The sequence below is a fragment of the Lipophrys pholis genome, assembly GCF_963383615.2.
Source record: "Lipophrys pholis genome assembly, chromosome: 14".
NCBI lineage: Eukaryota > Metazoa > Chordata > Actinopteri > Blenniiformes > Blenniidae > Lipophrys > Lipophrys pholis.
Genome location: NC_137633.1, coordinates 28,535,389 through 28,555,489, shown reverse-complemented (window position 1 = coordinate 28,555,489; position 20,101 = coordinate 28,535,389). Strand labels below are relative to the sequence as shown.

The 20,101-nt window shown below is 42.3% G+C and overlaps 1 protein-coding gene across 1 annotated transcript; it reads right to left on the bottom strand.

Annotated features, from left to right (window-relative positions):
• Positions 1–241: 241 nt before the first annotated feature.
• LOC308120051 (protein LBH-like) lies at positions 242–14,660 on the bottom strand. Its single transcript, XM_080480433.1, has 4 exons — positions 14,434–14,660; positions 7,497–7,575; positions 4,923–5,097; positions 242–1,386 (listed from the first exon to the last, which is right to left on the bottom strand). Exons 2-4 carry the CDS (start codon positions 7,572–7,574, stop codon positions 1,322–1,324), a joined length of 318 nt encoding a protein of 105 aa, XP_080336559.1. The 5' UTR covers position 7,575; positions 14,434–14,660; the 3' UTR covers positions 242–1,321.
• Between the last annotated feature and the right edge of the window lie 5,441 nt (positions 14,661–20,101).

The window sequence follows — 20,101 nt, the reverse complement described above, 5'->3', positions numbered from 1 at the left end:
CCTCCTGTAACATCCAGATTATAGAGCATCTTCCTCCTCTAAGATCCAGATTATAGAGCATCTTCCTCCTGTAACATCCAGATTATAGAGCATCTTCCTCCTCTAAGATCCAGATTATAGAGCATCTTCCTCTGGGAAGTGGAACAAAGAGGAAGCTTTCATTCACCACAGACTCACAGCCCAACAATCAAAGTGAAACTAACCTCTGAACCCAAAGAGGGAATAAACACAAGTCATCATTGTAAGAATTTTCAAAAGGTTTATTACTTGTGCAATATTTTGGGCTTTCCAGTATGTTAAAAAAATATGTCTGACAAGCGACACACATCTAAAATATACTGGTTCTGTTTCCTTTAGCTTCTGTAGCAAAATGGACCTCCTTACATTCCTGTCAGCATATTGCTCCAATATCTGAAGATAAAACACAGTTACATTCCCTTTAAAACACCGACCCAAAGAAGACGACGCATACCTATTTCAATATATTAAAGAATGTACTAACATCGAATAAAGTGATAGATTTGTTCTTAATCAAATACTCATAGCTATTGTTACTAAGTGAATGGTCAGATCAAGATCACCAAACTACAGCAGTCAGCACTCCACGCACACAGATCTCATTTACATCTAAAGTCAAGGTGCACAAAATACAGTCGCTACCATTAGTAAGAGTAATAGTAGTAGTGGTAGTATGGCACACATGAGCTAAATACTTCATACAGCATTTGGAAACATCTGTCCTGATGTGATGTGCAGATGAAGCCGTGGGCATCTGGACGGCGAGGGCTGGAGCCAGAGAGTAAATTAATCACCGTGATTAAAAATCTGTATTTACAAAGCTGGAAACATGTCAACAGTCGTATCCTGAGGGGAAATGTTGACATTTAAATCACATCTGCTGCCAACAGTTATTGTATATTCTGGTTATTTTCCAAGCAGGATGACTCAACATGTCAATGGGTTTTTTTAAAAGGCTTGTTTTAAAAGAAGATTGAGGAAATAATAGCAGCTTTGGTCCGTGTTCAGTTACAGTTATTAGTTAACATGAGTCAGAACAAGCTTCCTCACCTCGGGAAAAAAAAGAGAATCCACCGTGTGAGTTTTTCTGGAAAACTCTGGCTCTAAGCCCGAGAGCTAGGGTTTGGGAATCTGTTGTTTTCTAACTTACTGTCTTCTTCTCTCTCTCTCTCTCTCTCTCTCTCTCTCTCTCTCTCTCTCTCTCTCTCTCTCTCTCCTCGCGTTGTGCTCTCCTCTCTGAACTCGCTGTCACTCCTCCGGGTCCGGACACACTCACAGAAACAGTGTGTTTCACAGGAGACGCTCAGTTGGAGTCCTGCATGTCCACCCCGGAGGCCTCGTCATCGCCCACGCTCGACGGCTCCGCGCCTGGAAGAAGATGAAGACTCAGAGGTCAAGGAACTGGAGGTGAACATCTGACGCAGGGTCACACTGCTCACGTTCAGTCACATGTCACACAAAGGGACATTCAGCTCCACGTACTTCTCTTTAAGGAATCTAACAATGATGTCATATCACCCAAAACACAATAACAATGAATAATGTAATAACCACCAATTACATAGTGTTCACCAAGAACAGAATAGAACCAATAATAAGATCTTCACAAGCAAAAACTTAATAACTACCAATAATATAATGAATAATAACCAATAATAAAATAACAAATAACGTAGTAACAAATAAAAATATAATGAAAAAAACAAAAACATAATAAAAAACAAAAACATAATAAAAAACAAAACATAATAAAAAAACAATAACATAATAGCATATAATGTAATAACAACCAAAAACATAATGATAAACAATAAAAAAAAATCATAATCAACAACATATTAATATATATTTTGTAAAATTCAATTTCTTCCACAATCATCTGGCAACCCTCTAAAATCATCTGGTGACACTAAAATAATCAGGCGAGACCCCAAAGTTAAAATGACTGGTCCATGCAACAGTCCAACCTGGAACTCCAGCTGACAAAAATCACCACAAACTGACTTTTGAACGTTGACGCGGAATGGAAATCATCTCGGAGAACTGCAGAGCTCTGCTGGAAGGCTAAAAAAGGGCCACCAATTTTGGAGCAGCAAGACCAGAGACCCAGAAGGACGAGAGAAAGCTGAAGTCGTCCTCCATTCAGATTCCCTCAGACGTCCAGACGCCGAAGGCTGGACTGTTTTAACGTGTTTGATGTTATAACGGAGGCTCTGTCCTTCCCTGATGTCTCCTCACACCCGTCCCACTGGGAACTTGTCTCTGACCAGGACTATCAAGGCCGTCTCATGACACCAGACGCCGGACTGACACTGCAGAGAGAAGCAGCAGAACTCTCACCCCCTCGTTGGTGTGCTTGTCTTGAAGATATGTTGTAATGTGTGTTGATGCTTTAAATGTGCTTGAAGTGGCTTTTCCTAATGACAAACTGTCCTCCCTTAGAGCTCCGTCTGAAATCTGCCTGTTTTCTCCTCTCCTCACCTCGTCTCTCTTTTCCCAACGCTTAACATGAAATTTTGTTGTATTTGTACAATGACAATAAAGTCTGATTGATTGATTGAAATCAGCACAAACTCTAAATGCAACGACACACAAAGTGCTCATCGTTGTACGTTTGATATCAGACGTCTGCAGCAGCACAGACTGAAGGTTCAGGTGAAAACATTCCCCTCCAGCTTTATTCTCTCATTGCTAAAGCTGATGAAGTCCACAACCCGAGCCGGCATGAATCCAACCAGTAGGAGATGTGAGCTGTCAATCATCTCTTTGAGAAGCTGTTTACCCAGAGTCAGGTGACTCCATCAACGAGACGTTCTGCAGCGCAGCGATCAGGTGGACGCCATATCGATGTTCATTTTTCAACTCAGTGGTGCACGAAATCACTAATTGGTGCCTCAGTGTGTCTCCGCCGCCCGTCTGCTCCAGACGGTTTACATTGTTTAGTTCACCTCATTCGATGATGCTTCATTAGTGTAGAGAAGAGACGACAGGACGCCACATTCATTCAGACGTATGCTCATTTCTGACAGAAAAATGCAAATGAGCTGATATAAATGTGAGCTCCATGTAGGATTTTACAACCAACAGGAAGGATTTTCACACACAATGTAAAGTACTTGGACTGTATCTGCATATTTCTGTATAACATCAGAGAATTATTTTTATTTTCCAGCATTTTTCTGGTTAAAAAGAATTAACTGAAAAAAAAAAGTAATGTCAAGCATGAAGCTGTACTGGGTGTTAGTTTCTTATGAATTTAGAGATTAATAATTCAGTTACACGTACTGAAGTTTCAGTTTTGGCTCATTACTTTTTCCTAAGTAACCTTTTCTCTGCTTGTTGTAGGTTAATACACTTAGTTGTTGTCTCTCACTGTCTTCTTAGCATGAGCATCATCTGAATAGTTTGTCTCGGGTCAAAAGCAGCTTTGTGACCATTAAACTGAACTCCTGTTTACTGGGGGAAGCCTCATTAATCCTGAACTAATCCTGAAAGGCTTCAAGTGAAAATGGAAAGCTTTAGTTGTTCGGCGGTCCGTTTACACAACAACGGTGCTCCAATGGAAATAGACATTGTTTTCAGGATGTTGTCATGGAGACGTGAAATGTTTCTGAAATGAAAATGCAAAAACTATTCATTTTCACTCAGAATGTTGTCATGGAAACAGGAACCTAAAGTTAAAGAGCATCTTCCTCCCGCTAACTGATGATCTGAAGTTATTGAGTGACTCACTCATCGGAATGACCCATGAAAAGATGAAAACAGACTCAAGTGAAGGAGCTCAAGCCTCAAAATAATGAGTTATTTTCAGGAATTCGTCAGGTCTCTGTGTCTGCCCCAGTGTGTCGCACCTTGTGTTTCCAATGAACCAATGGCCTTCTCCCTCTGTGTGCACCCATCGTTGTGTTCCACTTGTGTCCATCCCTTCTTGTGTATTTGAACCCCTCTCCCTCTGTTGTCCTTGTCTACATGTCTTCATGTTGCTCCTCCCGTTGCCCTCGTGTCCCCTGCGTCTCCTCGTGTTCCCTGGACTTCAATAAACCCTGGTTCTTATGGAACTCTGTGAGTCTGTGCTTGGGTCCATCCACACACCACCAGCAATTCCTGACAGAATTACACAGAGAGCGCCACGCTGGTATCGGTATCAGTGAAACCTTTTTTAAAAACCTTTATCAAACTCTTTCTCCAAATGAATGTTTAAGGTTTAAATATGGTCTTTGGTTATGAATGGTCAAATGTGTAATCTTCTTCATTTTTGCTCTTACTTACAATTTTGTATAGAAATAGCTGACCCTACTGTTTATTGTGCTCATGTATCCTTACATCTTGTAACTTTCAATAACCGATCACAGTAGGATTTTAGTTTAGTTTTGGAGGGTTAACATGACACCAGAAACAGTGTTATGAAGCGGTGAAACGGTCCTGACTGTGAGCTGAGCCAAGGAGACGCTCCGCCGCAGCGTCTCAGAAGCTCCTGTGCTTCACTTTATCATCTTGTTACTGCGACACAGCTGCCACTCAGCGCTGTCCATCAAACTAAAAAGTCCTCTTTCTTTGAACTTGATTTTCAGTATGAATACAGAGCGTTAAAGCGGGGCCTCACGATCCGTCTGACTTTTTGGGTTTTAAGCAGCAGATGTCAGAAGTTACAGAGGGAGAACTGGTTTGTGGCGGTCAAGCGTTCATAGCGACGTCACTTTTTGATCCTTGGATGTCGACTCTTCCTATCATTGTGAAGCAGAATTCACCAGACGTTGGATTGTTCACCCACTAATAGGGAAGGTGAGCTGTGGTTAAACTGTGGTGAGACAGGTTAGTTTTACCCTGCTGCTGATGTGTTGTTGCATTAGTAATCCAGGTTGTGTGAATGTGTAGGAGATGTTGAGGTTGTGCCTCTCCTTCACCTCCGGTCTGTTCTCCAGGGATCTTCCTGTCGGCTTTGGCGTCCGGTGAGCCGGGATCATCCGGCGGCCAGCGCAGCTCGCCACTCTCCACCTCGCTGGCGTCGGTGGGCTCCACCACGATGGAAGGGAGCCTCTTGGACAGCTTGGGATACCTTTCATGGGTCTCCGGGAAGATCTGGTGAGAGCTTATGTAAGGTCAGGATATCCAGGGGATGAAAATACCAGAACTCATTCCACATGTGGACGAACAGCAATGCGGTGAAAATTGGATTAGGAAAATTATGTGCGTGAGATCAAAAGTCCCAGATGTACATATGAGGATTACTGCCCTAGTCTGTTTCTCTGTTAAATCTAAACTGTGCCTTTAGGTTTGAAAACCACTTTAAGGCCGTTCATACTGAAGGCTGCGGCTGAAATCCATGTATGTTCACAGAGGAAAGGTGGTGTAGCTGTCATTAACACTCGCAGTAAATGACATTCTGGAAAGATGTATGACAGCAGCGTTGGTGTTCCCACATAAAGGACAAACTGTCAAACAACACGTTGTCTAAGAGCCCTTAAGGGCTCCACAGCCTCAGACCAAGATTCTCATTTCCTCTGGTGCGCCCTCGGCGGCTGGACACATCTCTCATAGCAAAATCCACAACTGAATATACCAAATTCTCCCGACTCGCCACATTCCTGACAGATTAATTATAGAAAGTGACGCAGCACGAAGCTTTGCGCATCAGTTTTCAACACCACGGAACAATAATGGTGACGATGGGTAACGACTCGTGATGATCCGCCACCGGTTCCTGCTCTCACTTGTAACGCATGATAAAAGGTGGCGATTGTCCGTGACTGGGCATGGCGGGGTGTGACGGGGTGTGACGCCTCAACCCTGAATCGTATAATTCAGGTCAGATTTGTGATCTTTTTCATTCATTCATTTTCTTCCGCTTATCCATTTCTGGGTCACGGGGATGACAGTCTGAGCACCGTCACCCAGATCACATTGCACCATTTAAGAACCTTCCTGCAGGTGGAGAGCCCACAGGAAGGTGGTGAGCCCACGGGAAGGTGGCACCCGGCATGGGACACGAACCCACTACCCTCAGATTGTGAGTCTCATGCTCTACCAACTGAGCTAGCCGGGGGATCAGATTTGTGATCTGCAGTCAGGAATTGAGATTCATGTCAAACTTGCCGTCGTTCTGTCTAAACGCACCTTAACAGCTCCACAACCGTTTTCTTGCTTTTTTCGTCATAACTTAAAAATGCCGACATATCGCAGACACAGAGTGCTTGTATGGTGTTATATTTTCAAGTTCTGTTTTGCGGCTGTGGGACTTTGGAGGGGAGTTGGCATTAAAGCTGGCGGCATGCAGAAAGTTGAAGTGCCGCTTTCGATGTTCCACTTTGCTGACAGCTCCGGTCTGTGTGCAGATCAAGCATGGGCCAGTAATATAAAATGAAACTCTTCAGTTTTCCTGGTCCACTTTGCGCTTTTTCATGCTGCTTGACCTACTTTCGGGGGTCGTGAAATTTAAATCCATGAGTGTCCGAGCAGAGCAGCAGACGTAATTACGTCAGATGCGCTCTGACTACGGTGTGGGATGAGGTACAAACAAGGTAGAGCAGTGCGTTTTTTCCACACAAATTCCACTTTATTTTACATTGGTGTGCAGCTGATGGGCCGGTGCCGGCCAGACAGTTGGCTCCTGTGGGCTGGATCTGGCCAGTGGGCCACCTATTGAGGACCCATCCATCCATTTTCTCCCGCCGTCACCCAGATCACATTGCACCATTAAGAACCTTCCTGCAGGTGGCGAGCCCACAGGAAGGTGGAGAGCCCACAGGAAGGTGGAGAGCCCACAGGAAGGTGGAGAGCCCACAGGAAGGTGGCGCCCGGTGTGGGACATGAACCCTCTACCTGGAGAGTGCGAGTCTCATGCTCTACCAGCTGAGCTAGCCGGGGGCACCCCTGCTATAAAGTGATATTTAGTTTCCAATAATTGCTGATAAAATTGGGTGGGTGTGTTTTAAGTTTGATTGGCATTTTCAGTGGCCAATAGCCCAGCTCCATCTGCAGAGGACGTATGGGAAAGGGGGCGTGGTTTAAAAAAAATCTACCAAATATCTTAATTGGATACAGAATTAGGAAAGAGACATCTACAGCAAGAGAACATTTGGTCATTTATCTTAATAAGTATCAGCTTAAAATATTTGTCGTCGTCTAAATTTTGGATGATTTGGGGGAAACGTGCCGACGCTTGCAGTGCATCCAGCATGGAGCCCACAGCGGCTATAAGAGGGAGAATAAGTGGCCTCTTTGCACCCGATGATGATACTCTGTGTCGGTGAAGCAAATTGCAGGGTAGTAGAAGATAACTCACTTGTCCCTTCGGCTCAGCTGGATAAGACGTTTACCATTTACTCACAGCAGGATCGAGTCCAGCCAATGACCTGAGTCGCGTCAACCCACATCTCTTGCTCATCGCTGGTGTGACTCACCGTCGTGAGCTTTCTGCTCCAATAAAACAAAGCTGGTTTGAAATCAGGGAAACACACACGCATGCATGGGAAGGATACTGCATCCTGGTCTCCCCCCGCTCCGGCCCCGCTGAAGTCCTCCGTCCCCGGCTCCAGAGAGTTCATCACCTCGGTCATCCTGCAGGAGAAATGACCACTGATCAATAAGCCGTCAACACTCTGCTCTGTTAGTGTTTTATCAGGTTTGATGTGAAACGCTGGATAACAAAAGTGCACAAGCTGATTTCCCTCGCCGCCTGCAGTGCTGGTTATCATTCACACTGTTTGTCACTGACTCTGGAGCCAATATTTACAGGGACAATCAGTAATGTTTCTGGAAATGGCTGACTCCAATTTGCCAACAACAATGGACAATTGCAGTCAACAAGTCAAATCAACGGCAAAAAAACAGCAGGCGGTGGTCAATCAGTTCACACAGCAACAACAGCTCAGAGTGTAAAACCTGTGTTAAACCAACGTTTACCTTTTAAAATACACCAATAAGCCACATCAGCCCGATAATCTCTACAGATATGGTTTCTTCTGGAGAGCCACAAAAGTAGAAAACAAGTTCAGTCACAATGTCTAAACTGAAATGTGACTTTCTTTCAGAGTATGATTGAGGCCCCGTTTACACGACAATGATTCCAGGGAAAAAGCAGTTTTTGATTCAGAAATGTTTCACATTTTCATGGAAACAGCAGAAATGGACCTTAGTGGACAGACAACCAACTTGGATTGTTCATTATTACGATGACTGTCAACTATCCAACCAACAAGTTCCAGGACAATCTGGACTGAGAGCCATGACATCCCTCCATCCTCTCCCTCTTCTCCGTTCCCGGGTGGTGGTGGTGTCAGTCTGAGCACCGTCACCCAGATCACATTGACCCATTAAGAACCTTCCTGCAGGTGGAGAGCCCACAGGAAGGTGGAGAGCCCACAGGAAGGTGGAGAGCCCTCAGGAAGGTGGAGAGCCCACAGGAAGGTGGAGAGCCCACAGGAAGGTGGCGCCCGGCGTGGGACATGAACCCTCTACCTTGAGACTGAGAGTCTCCTGCTCTACCTACTGAGCTGGACGGGGGTCTGAGCCATGATATGACGAAGGAAAACATTGTTCTGATTGTCCAGCTACTGAGTACGCACACAACTACTAGATACTACCAACGTGGTACGCAAGCACAGTAAGCAGCGTTTCATTCATCGACACGTTTCAAAAAGTTGCTTCTTTTTTCTTTTTGGAGACACTGTGACCCAGTCATTCTCAAACTCCCTCAAATCCTTAAACTTGGCAGTTTCTCTGCTTCTCGCATCAAATTTGAGGACAAAATGTTCACTTGCTAAAAAAATAATCAACCCACTAACAGGTAAAGTGAGCTTCAGATGGTGGCTCCTGCCAGCGCGTCCAATGTTTAATAATTAGTGTGTACCGACTTATATGTGCGTGTATTGAATTTTTGTTGTCCACAAAAAGCTTTTCTCTTGAACTACAATGAGATTTATCAGATATTTCGGCAGGAATTGTCACTGAAAAGACATGATTTTTTTTACTACTGCTACCTGAAGATGAGTCATGTAATTACTTGCTGTGGTAATAATGATAATAATGACAATAATAATAATTCTTCAAACTACAAAAAAGATGGAATAGTTTGGATGCGAGCTTCACTGCGGAGTAGTGATGAGCACCGTCATCTCGCAGCTTTCTGTTTGGAGTTTGTCAGAGTGGATTTTTAACAAGTACTCAGACGTGCTCTCTTAAAGATTTACCTGTCAGATTCTGTGGTGTGTCAGTATTTATACTGACGCCAGAATCTCATGGATGAATGTTTTGTTCTTTGTCATCAGCTTCAAAATATGGACTCCAATAATGTTGAGTGATTATTGTTGTATGATGACAGAAGCTTTGGCGATGGTTGAAGAATGACACCGGGTCTGTCCAAAAGGTGAGCGTGTTATTTCAAATAGCAAAGGATTGTTGGCACGGGACAAAACGGCTCTGGCGTCGTGCATACTAAACATTTTCCTTTCAGTTCCCCCATTTTGCCCCTAAAAACATCTGCAGCCCCCAAAATCTCTGATCAGCCAAAATGCTGGTGAGTTCACCAGAAAGTCCCTTTTGTGCTTTTCACTGACGTCTGCTAATTTAATTCTTACGACTTCGGATGGAGTCGATCCTCCAGAGGTTGAGAACCGCCGGTGTATAAAATGTGTTACAAACAGCAAAGGATTATGGGAACATTTATTACGAGAGTAGAGCTGCTTTACTGGGAATGGAGTAAACATACACATGAAAATCTGACCAATATAATCACAGAATTCATCAATTAACATCGAAGCGTTTGGTAAAAACACAAATACAAATGAGCACAAATACGCAGAACTTGTTACGAAAACAACCAGCAGCACCAACTCCATCGCTTTCAGTTTTTCTGCATTGCCATGAAAATGGATGTCATTTCCAAAATGTTGCTGTAGAAACGGGAAACTTTTCTGAAACAAGCATTCTAAAAAATGATGCCTTTTCACTTGAAAGCTTGTAAATGAGTCCTAAACTTGTATTTTTTGTTGACATATTGTAATTATTTATGCAAGTATTGCATTTTTAAACTTCCTATTTTAATTCGGAAAATTTGAAAAGTTCAATAGTTGTTGAAGGTGATAGTGGCTCCAAAAACAAAACCAGTTGAGAACTACTAATTTCAAGTATTTAAGCAGAGGGAGTTTTCCACAGTTGTTTTTGCTTTTCTCAATATGTTTCAGGGTTTACAGTTCCGTACACTGTTGTGTGTCTCTGCTTCTGTTCTAAGCTAAATACACTAAAACCAGAATCAGGAATCTGCAAACTAATGGAGAATTGTTTGTTTTGTATTGTTGTCACCAGAAGTGGTGAGAAAAAATACACAAAGTGTATATTAGGTTTGTGTGTCTGTATCTGACCCTGAACCAATCCAGACCAGATTAGGCAAATTGTTCATGTGTGGAACCACAAACGCATCCCACAAATGCACGTTACAATTTATTGCTAAGAAACTTTTTCACCACAAAGAAAATGTACTCACAAACTTTTGTTTTCTGCCGGCGTTAAACTGATGAATCCAGTTCTAAGTTATCAAAACACACCACTTTCAATACAATCAGGCCAGCCGTTGCTGTTGCCATGGAGATGAAAGATTGAGATTTTATGCCCCTGATTGTCTGAGAGTTGCACTTTGCCGAGCGCACGAGGCCTGCAGCTGATTTGGGGGTTTTCATGAGCGTCGTTATGCAGCGATTACACTGAACATCTGAACGAGCTGTTGTGAGACTTTGTTTGCAGAACCTGGAGACTCGTTGCAGCAGGTCGGACAATACGACCTTTATTCCTCTTCAGAGGCCAATATTGTTTCCCCGCGCGGTCACTCCGTTCGCTCGTTTGGAGGTTTTGTGTTTGGAGCTCTGCACATGACTTCAGTCTGATCCAGACTCTCAGAAGTCGCTCTGTCTGTGGTGCCGTGAAGCAGAGCAGACACCGGAATGTATACTCTATTCTTCAGCAGTTGAATAATGGTTTCTTATTTGAGGCATTAGGTGTGAACAGGGTTTATCCATGTGTTAAAGTCTGTCTGCTTACAGGAAGACTCGTCACTTCTGCCTCAGTGGAGACTCCAAATGAGAAGAGACTTTTCTATTTACATCTCGAGCTGGGTCAAGACGAGGCAGCCGGAGTTTGGAGTCGTGACTGAATTTAAATGAAGTTGCTATTTACTGTTCCACCATAACATTATGACCACATGCCTGGTGTTGTGGAGCTCCCACGTCTCTGGCTGGATAAAGTATCGACATCAGCAGACCTCTGAATCAGTGCTGTTTGAGCTGCACCAACATGGCGTCACATCTCCTTTCAGTCCTGGAGGTTTCCTCTATAGATCTCCCTTGTTTTATTTTTCCTGAATGGATTGTGCACGCTTATGACGTTTCATTCTTGCGTGGCCACGTCAACCGACATCAACGCAATTGCGAGTCGGCGCAAACTGGTTCGTGCAGCCTGCAAAAACGATTATTTAAGATGGTCTGGTACAGTTGTGAACAGTGTGAAGGCTTTCATGACCCCGTCCACAGAGAATCTCGCAGAGCAGTGGAGGGGAGGAGCCAAAGTTTCCCAGCCGAACGGACCGTCACACGACCACATCTGGCTCTTCTACCCATAATGCATCCTGATGTTTCCTAAGTAAGCCAGACACACTAAATGAAGCTAAAGAAACCTTGATCCATCACACCACACCACCTTCTACGAGGCTCGGCCGTCCAATTCTTACCATTGTCAGAGCTTTTGGGTGGTGGACATGGGTCAGAGGTCAGCAGGGGCTTCCTGAGTGCTCTGCAGCACCGTGAGCAACAAACTGCACTGCAATGAGTTTTCTGTCTGAACCAGGACGGACGTCTGCTCTTGGGTTGAATCGAAGCAAACGTGTCTGTCTTCACTTCTCACCTACATCAATGAGCGCAAGTCGTCAATGTTCCTGACAGCCGGCCGCCTTCCATCGATCCTGACCACTGCTGATCGGGACTTAAGCTAAACCAATCATACTTTATTAATTCCTTTGGGTACTATTCCTTTTTTCCGTATTGACCCATGGGTTAACATCATTATGGCGCTCTGGGAGCTGGTTGGGGGGGTCAAGGGTCATGCTCAGGGAGCCTGTTTGTCCACTGTGAGGATTGAACCTGTCAACTCCTGATCCTGAGCCTGCCTCTCTTGGCCACCACTGCCCCCCATCCCACTAGAGCTTGTCAAACTCTCCAAAGGTTTTGTGTTTTCACTTGAAATTATTGCCTTGAGAAGAGTAGAAAGGCAACGATTTCTGGGAGAAGACTCCAAAACATCATCACATCACGACCAACGACATGGAAGTGAACAACACTGGTGATTCACTTGAAAGCGCACAGGCACCGAGACACATCAGGAAGTCCGAGACGCTGATGTGTCTGAAGCAAACATGAAAAATTAATGCGTTTAAGGATTTCAGCCATTTTGACAACAGACGGACAATCAGAACAATGTTTCCTCCGTGGTGTCATGACTCCCAGTCCATATTCTTCTGGGACTTGGTTTTATTTTGACAGTCACCGTAATAACAATCCAACTTTGTGGTTTGTCCACTAGAATGTCTGTGTTCTCCCAGTGTTCATGTTTAGAGCTCATTGCTCTCTGCTGCATGTGCGTGCCCTTTCATTAGAAAAACAACCAACAGCACCCACTAGTGGCCCAGCATGAAAGTTACATCATTTTCAGGGTTGGTGTGTTTTCATGGAAACGAATATTGTTTTAAAATGTTGTGCAAACACAAAACTTTTCTGATATAAAAACATATACCTATTTGGAGTTTTACTTCTTGCTGCTGTTGTGAAGCAGAATTCACCAAGCATTGGATCACCCATTCACCCACTAATAGAGAAGCTGAGCTGAGGCAGGTTAGTTTTACCCGACTGATGATGTGTTGTTGCATTACAGTTTTACTCTGCAAATAAGTCTTTTTTCATCATGATTTCTATTCAAAAACAAAAGGAACAAACCCTGCTGGGACAAAGCATCTCCCTGAACCCTTGAGTTCCCATTCTGATAACGCCTCCTATCACCAAAACTCTCTGGCGCCCCCTACAGGAAGCCTGCTACACACTTTGACAGTCAAAAATTGAAATCAATGAAATCATTAAAAATCCTTTGATTTTACAAAACAAAAATCTTTCGGGATCAACAGACATGACTAAAGCCTGGAAATTACACAAATGACGCCGTTTAAGACTGTTGGTTTAAAATGTCTTTGTTTTACATGCATAACACAAATAATATATTGAAAGTTTGAACAACTTGGACACTTTGACTACTTTCAGATAATACCTGAATTACAGATCAACTGATGATCTAAATCTTTGTTTGTTGCAGCCTGGGAATCAGCTGTAAAAGGCCAAAATCCCAAAAGAGCACACACTCTGATGTCTCTGGGATTGTTAAACCAGATGTTTGCAAAAAATACATTTGGGTGTTCTCCCACATATAGAGACATGGTCCATCCAGCATCCTCCGCCTCCTTTCATTCTTGCAGTTGGATGAAACCCGTACATCTGGTGTGACCTCACGGATTAAAATTCCTCCTCTCTTCTGTCCATCATCAGGAGATTCTCATGGTGGAGGAAGTCCAAACTGGCTTCCTGCAGGTCTATTCAGCCCTCACAATTTAATTCCACTTCTTTATTTTTGGAGAAACCGAGAATTACGAAAGGATGTAACAGGAGTGACCGCTCTGCTCTCATTGCTTCCACTTCAAACACTTTTTTTCTCCATTTGTGCTTCTAAATCAGAGCCAGAAACAGCACCGCCTCCTCAAATACAAGTCTCTCTGTTAAACCCAGCGAGTTTTTCACAGCCCAGGGACACGAAGTAAAGAAGAAATATCCAATCCAGCCAGAAATACTGATCTTATTTTGACTTTTCATCCATTGCTGTTTCTGCTCAAGTTCACTGTGATTCCTTTTGTGTCTGTTGCCTCAGTTTATATTTCGTGTTCTATTTTCTCACTTCACTAGTGCTTTATCTACGTGGAAACTTATTTTTACGCATTGCAAATATGCGCATAATTCCGGATAAGTGCGCACCGTGCAGGGTTTGAAGGCTTTACCTGTGCAGCTCACAACAAGTAGGAAGTGGAGAGACTATTAATAGACTTAAACGCCAGTATAATAATGCCCAGTTTCTCTGCTACACCTACACTCTGTGCATCTGTACAGACTGATCTGCGCGTTTCTGCCCACAGCTCGTCCGGTGGCGCAAAAACCCCGAGAAAAAAAACAAAACAAACTCTCTAACATCTCAGCAGCATCATTTACAAGGATCTATTATTTAATTAGTCTGTTGCAAGGAGGGGGGGGGGGATTAAAATAGGTTGCAGCGTGCTAAATGAAGAATGTTAGTGTTTTAGTTTAACAAAAAGAAAAAGAAGCGCCTAAAGCTCCGTACCTGTCTGCGGGCTGATCCAGGGTCTCAGGTCCTCTTCATCACACTGATGCTGCTGCTGCTGCTGCTGAGGATGAGGAGGGTGAGGATGATGATGATGATGATGATGATGATGATGATGATGATGATGATGATGATGATGATGATGATGATGATGCGGGCTGTTGTGGGCGACAGGCGGAGGGGCGCGCGCGGCTCCCGTGAAGTTGCTGTTAAAAGTGTCTGAGTCTGCGCAGTACGACCAGACGCGTGCTGCCTCCATGGACCGTGGGAAATCACAGTATCCCAACCCAACAGGCATGCCAGATGTTTCGATAGTCACTTGGACCAGGGATAGAAGCAACACATTTATTATTCACATCAGAGTAGTTATCGAAAACCGCAGCGGAACTTGGAAAGTTACCGGTTTGGAATTTCCCATTCCCAACAAGTTTAAACAATCTGTGTGAAGATAATGAGTCCCCATATCTTCACATATTCATAATTTGAGTTTCTTGTTCCAACAGAGAGCTCCGCTGCTTTTTTTCTCCATACTTTGCTTCACAGAAACCAATTTCCAGGAACCAGTTGTCAGATGATGGTCAGTTAACATTATTCCAAATCAATGAATACATTTCAAGTTAAAATAAAAATTGAATGTGCACTGACTGAAGTGTGCGATTATCATAATTCTCATAAACCTTTTAGAAATTCCCAGTTGGGAGTGTTCACGTAAGCATTTGTTCCAATAACCTGTGTGAAGAGTCAGCTTTATTTTCCATACTTCCCACAAAGGGATTTTATTTTATGTTTCACGGGAACTTGTTGGATGATGTTCATTTGAGTCCATTTCAACCAAATATCATCTGACATGGCTGCAAATTACTGAATGTATTTAAAGGTCAAGAAATAATTAAATGCACATCAACTAAAATGAAATAAACAGATTTTCTTTGCTAGTTTTCTGCTGTATAAATTGTTTTTCTATGGAAAAACATCACAGATTTAAAAAGTCATTTGATTTGGTCATCTGGTGGCGAAAATGCAAATGTTGCACTCAAGAGCACCAATTAAGTTTTAAAGATGTTTAACTTTGTTAGCCTGTGAGAAAAGTGAGATTTGAATGATTTTGTTGAGCTCTGCAGCACTACCTGACAACAACGTTTGTCTGAACGTTCCACCTAAAGGATTCTTAAGTTTCATATCATATTTTAGTTGAACATTCCAAAGGAAAATAATTTTGGTTGATTATAGCTGTTGTGCCCTGAACACATTATTCCCTCTATTAAACAAAGAGAAAATAAACAAAAAGCTTCAGTTTCTACCTTAAATCTCGCGTAAAAAGGAAAGTTATGAAAGGCCCTTGAATGCAGCACAAGACCACATTTGAAGCAGCTGCTTCTTTTTTAATTGTGAACGTTTTCAGCTGGTTTTTTTATCTTTATCCGGTAAGTTTTTCTGTTAAATACAGCTAAGCTTTGACTTTACATGAACAAATGTTGTCTCTTTAAGAATGTATTGTTTTATCTTGAGATTCATGACTCCTGGTCAAAGAAACAGAAAAACAGAAAGCTGGAAAATGCTCAATTAAAACAGCACAGAAATGTCTCCATGCATGGTATTTAGACTGGTCTCTCTCTATTTTTTTATTTTGGGAATTTTACTTTTAGAATGTTTCTTAAAGGGGACATATCATGCTAAATCCACTTTTTTAGCCCTTAAATGCATGTTGTTGTATATTTAGAGTGTTTAGAAGTACAGAAAAGTTCAAAGTAGTCTCTTCAGGTGCTCCGTTGATATCTTTATATTCTGCTTTGGTCATATTTTGCGATCCGTTTCGATTTTTCTATTCTCTATTACGTTTTTTGAACTATTACTGCCAAATTAGGACATCGACACTTCGAGCAATCCGCCATTTTTGTTTCTCGCTGCGATTTTGTAGTCCAACCGAAGTTACGAGAGGATAAGTGGAAATGTTCGGTTGTTGGATGTAGTAACCCACAAGCTTCGTTACACCGTCTCCCAGCATCAGAACCTTTTCCAAGTGCCTGGTTGAGTTTTATTTTTCACAGAAATGTACCCACATCTGTGGGTAAGGTCATTTTTGTGTGCGCGAATCACTTTAAGGACGACTGCTTCAGCAACCTCCGCCAGTATAAAGAAGGATTTGCCGAAAGACTTGGTCTGATTGAGCGGTCAGTTCCTTCTATCTATGGAGACGACGAACAGAGCACTTCGGTAAGCTGTATATAACGCTAAAAAGTGTGATGATAAGACGTCCCTGTCATTGTTTTGTTAGCATTAGCAGTTGCACCGTCTTCATATGTTAGCGCTGTGTGCTCGTTTTAGATTAGAATGTAACTTCTGTGTTAAATAGTCGTTGTAATACAGGCAGTATTGTAGTAGTGGGCATGGATGGAGAAGTTAGTGTAAATATAGTAACACACCATTGCGTTACATCCATATGAAGACGTTGTTCTTCAGGTGCATCATGGTCATTTTCATCTGGCTCCGCCGGGTCCGACTCTGGCTCCAACATGTATGGCTGGATGGACAAATCTTCCCTTGTTGACATTTTGTAAATAATGTGTGAATATAAAGTTTCTGCGCCGCTAGATAATTGTATCTGTTCTATCAAACTACAAAGATGGCCGAACAGGGTGGCGTTGAACCGAGTGTCACCTCTGCAACCTGGAGAGGAGGAGGGGTATGAAGAGACCGCCCCAAAACGAGTTGCTCTCAGAAGCACATCAGAAAAGGGGTAGAAAAGGGGCCTGTGGAGCTCTAATAATGAGGAATTCAGACCCAAGCATTGCAGTTCCGCTTTATATAGACCACAACTGTATGATTTATATGTAAAAAGGAAGGATTTAAAAGCATGATATGTCTCCTTTAAATCTCAAGACAGAAGCGTTGGGGACGTTATTACTCCGAGCTGTGTCTCCCTCTAGTGTGCAAATACAGTTTGCTACTATTTTCTATGGAAACAAAATGTAATATTTTTTTTTAAATTCAATTTGTTTATTAGATAAGCAGGAAATTAAGTAGTTTCTCCTAATATGTTTGAAATATCAGAGTGTATGTAAGCTTTACAATGAGCTTTAAATTAATCAGAAACATATATCTGAAAATTACTAATGTCGTAATAATGTTATAATAATGTAATTATCAGGCTGTTAAACAAATAATGTGTCCAATAGACCACATGTGGCTTTGTGTGTGAGTTTTAGAGGTTGCTGATGACTGATTCACTCAGTAAGGTACATCGGCTACAGGAGGAAGATGCTCTATAAGCTGAATGTTAGCTTTCCATTGCATTTAGTTTTATCAAGAAATTTAGAGATTTTTTTACTTAATTTCATCAATGTGAACATTTTATACCATCTATCTTTACTTCTTTGCACTAAAAGTTTTGATAACGTTGGATTTGTCATTATTTATAAGGGTTTCTATCGATAAAGGTTCTTTTTAAGGGTTTGTATTCTGTAGATTTTCTTCCTTCACCCCATTAAGCTCAGACTGAGCTGTGTGTGGCTGCTGAACTGAAAGACAGAAGAAAAAAACAAACATTTATTGAACTCTGATGACCTGAAATGATCAGTCCCACACACACGACTATGTATTATAGTCTTTATTTATTATGTATACCTTTGCAAACATGTTGAGTTGAAGCCGATCAGAATACAAACAGGAGCAGTCATCAATAAAACTCCAAAGGTCGTTAAAAGCCATTTACACAGCAACTTCAATATTCCCATTTTGAAGAGAAATTGAAAGAGTGCTCACTTTCCACAGATTTCTATCGTAGCAAATTAGGTTCTAAGTAGCAAAGTATTATTAAAAAATAGAGTTGCAGCAGTACAGTTGCATTTCAGCTTTGCATTGCTAGTATCTCTTTACATTTTAGCTACAGCAGTAAGAATATCTGTGATACATGGAAATATTCATTTCTACCAGTCCTATATTGTTACTGTGTTGTCGGGGCTCTCTACTTCCAGCTTTATACTGTAAACATATTTTGGAATGTCAGTAACATTTTTCTATCTTTATTTTTAATTTTTTTTTACAAGATTGCGAGCTCGGACAGTACGAGCACACGTTACTGGATCAGTACCTTACTATTAAAAACTACAAAATGAGCGATTTGCTAAGCAGGAACAGGAATTGTTGCACTGGAAGCAAAGATATTGCGTGAAGCTCCACAATAAATAAATCCCCATCTTGGTGGGCCGTGCCAAAAAGACGTAGCGACAGTTCCCGACGGGATCCACACTGATGTTGGAGGAATGGAGCACAAGCTCATTCTGGTCAGAATTGGATGTTTGTTCAAGAAACATGATGATTGAGAATCATTGACTCCATAATTATAAGGTAACGCTTCATGTCCAGCATGTATCCTGCTATCAAACATCAAGCAAGTTAGATTTCATTACAGAGGTGTTTAATCTGCAGGATCAAAAACGTGACTGAGATTCTGAAGGCTTTATTCTTCACTTTCTAATCAATGAGAATTGATTTGGGCTCCGTTCACATGACAGTGTTTCAAGTGAAAACACATCGTTTTGGCATTTTCATTTCTGAAATATGTCATATTTTCATGGCAACGTTTTAAAAACGATGTCCGTTTCCAGGGGAATGGCAGAAACATTCAAAATGATGTAGTATCGATGTTGGGCCCCTAGTGGGTGCTGTTGTTTGTTTCTGTAGTGAAACCACACACACATGCAGCAGAGAACAATCAGCTCTAAACAGACAGACCACCAAGCTGGATTGTTAATGCAGTGACTGTCAAAATAAAACTACCAAGTCCCAGGAGAATATGGACTGGGAGTCATGACACTCTGGAGGAAACTTTGTTCTGATTGTCTCTACTGAGCATGTGCAGAACTACTAGCTACAACTGCTGCGGTGCCACAGTAGCAGCGTTTCCGCCATTTACATGGAGTTGGAGCCTGAGTGTTTTCCAAAACTTGCCTTTTGCCCCGTTGATACAACAAGTTGTGTTTTCAGTCGCACCGCTGTCGTGTAAACAGATTCACAAATTGCAACAAAAGTTTTGCTTTTTAACTTGAAATTGTTTTTGTGTGAACGGTCCTTCAGTCGAGTCGATGGTCGAGTCCGTATCCCTTCAGTTTCTCCTTTTCACAGGAGTCACTGCAACTTGCATCATGGATTTCACCTTTTTTTATATTATTGCCTCATTCAGGATTGAAACCTGCTTTCACCCAGACTCGAGGTGAAGACTTGACCTGAACCAATACCAGAGTGGAACGCAACAGTTACAAACCCAGTCAAATGTCTTGGGATATTGGACTCTCTTCAACCCTGACCAGAATGAAGCAGGATGGATGGATGGATGGATCCTCCTCCAATAAGAAGTCTATCTGCATGTTGTCGGGGCCCAGTGAGACAGGAGCTCTAAATTGCGGTAAAGACACTCCTTTAAACAGCTTAACATCGTCATCACTTTATCAGTGCATATTCATTTTTCTTTTCATCGGTCAACAACATGCAGTCTGAGCTCTTGACCATCATCAACGCTGGCGAATTCACTCATTAAATTAAGAAATTGAATTTGCCTCACGTTTTCCAGCTGCCAATATCTCATCATTCTCACTTTCCTGTCAAGTCCATGTAAAGACGGACATTCTGAGCCCAACAGCCGCTAACTGTGACGATGGGTGACGTGTTT

Excerpts from the sequence above, each read along its gene's own strand:
- LOC308120051 (XM_080480433.1), bottom strand. The coding sequence starts at position 7,574 with ATGACCGAGGTGATGAACTCTCTGGAGCCGGGGACGGAGGACTTCAGC. Across the intron at positions 5,098-7,496 it reads CGGGGGGAGACCAGGATGCA|ATCTTCCCGGAGACCCATGA; the intron begins GTATCCTTCCCA and ends AGCTCTCACCAG. Across the intron at positions 1,387-4,922 it reads CCCTGGAGAACAGACCGGAG|GCGCGGAGCCGTCGAGCGTG; the intron begins GTGAAGGAGAGG and ends ATCTTCTTCCAG.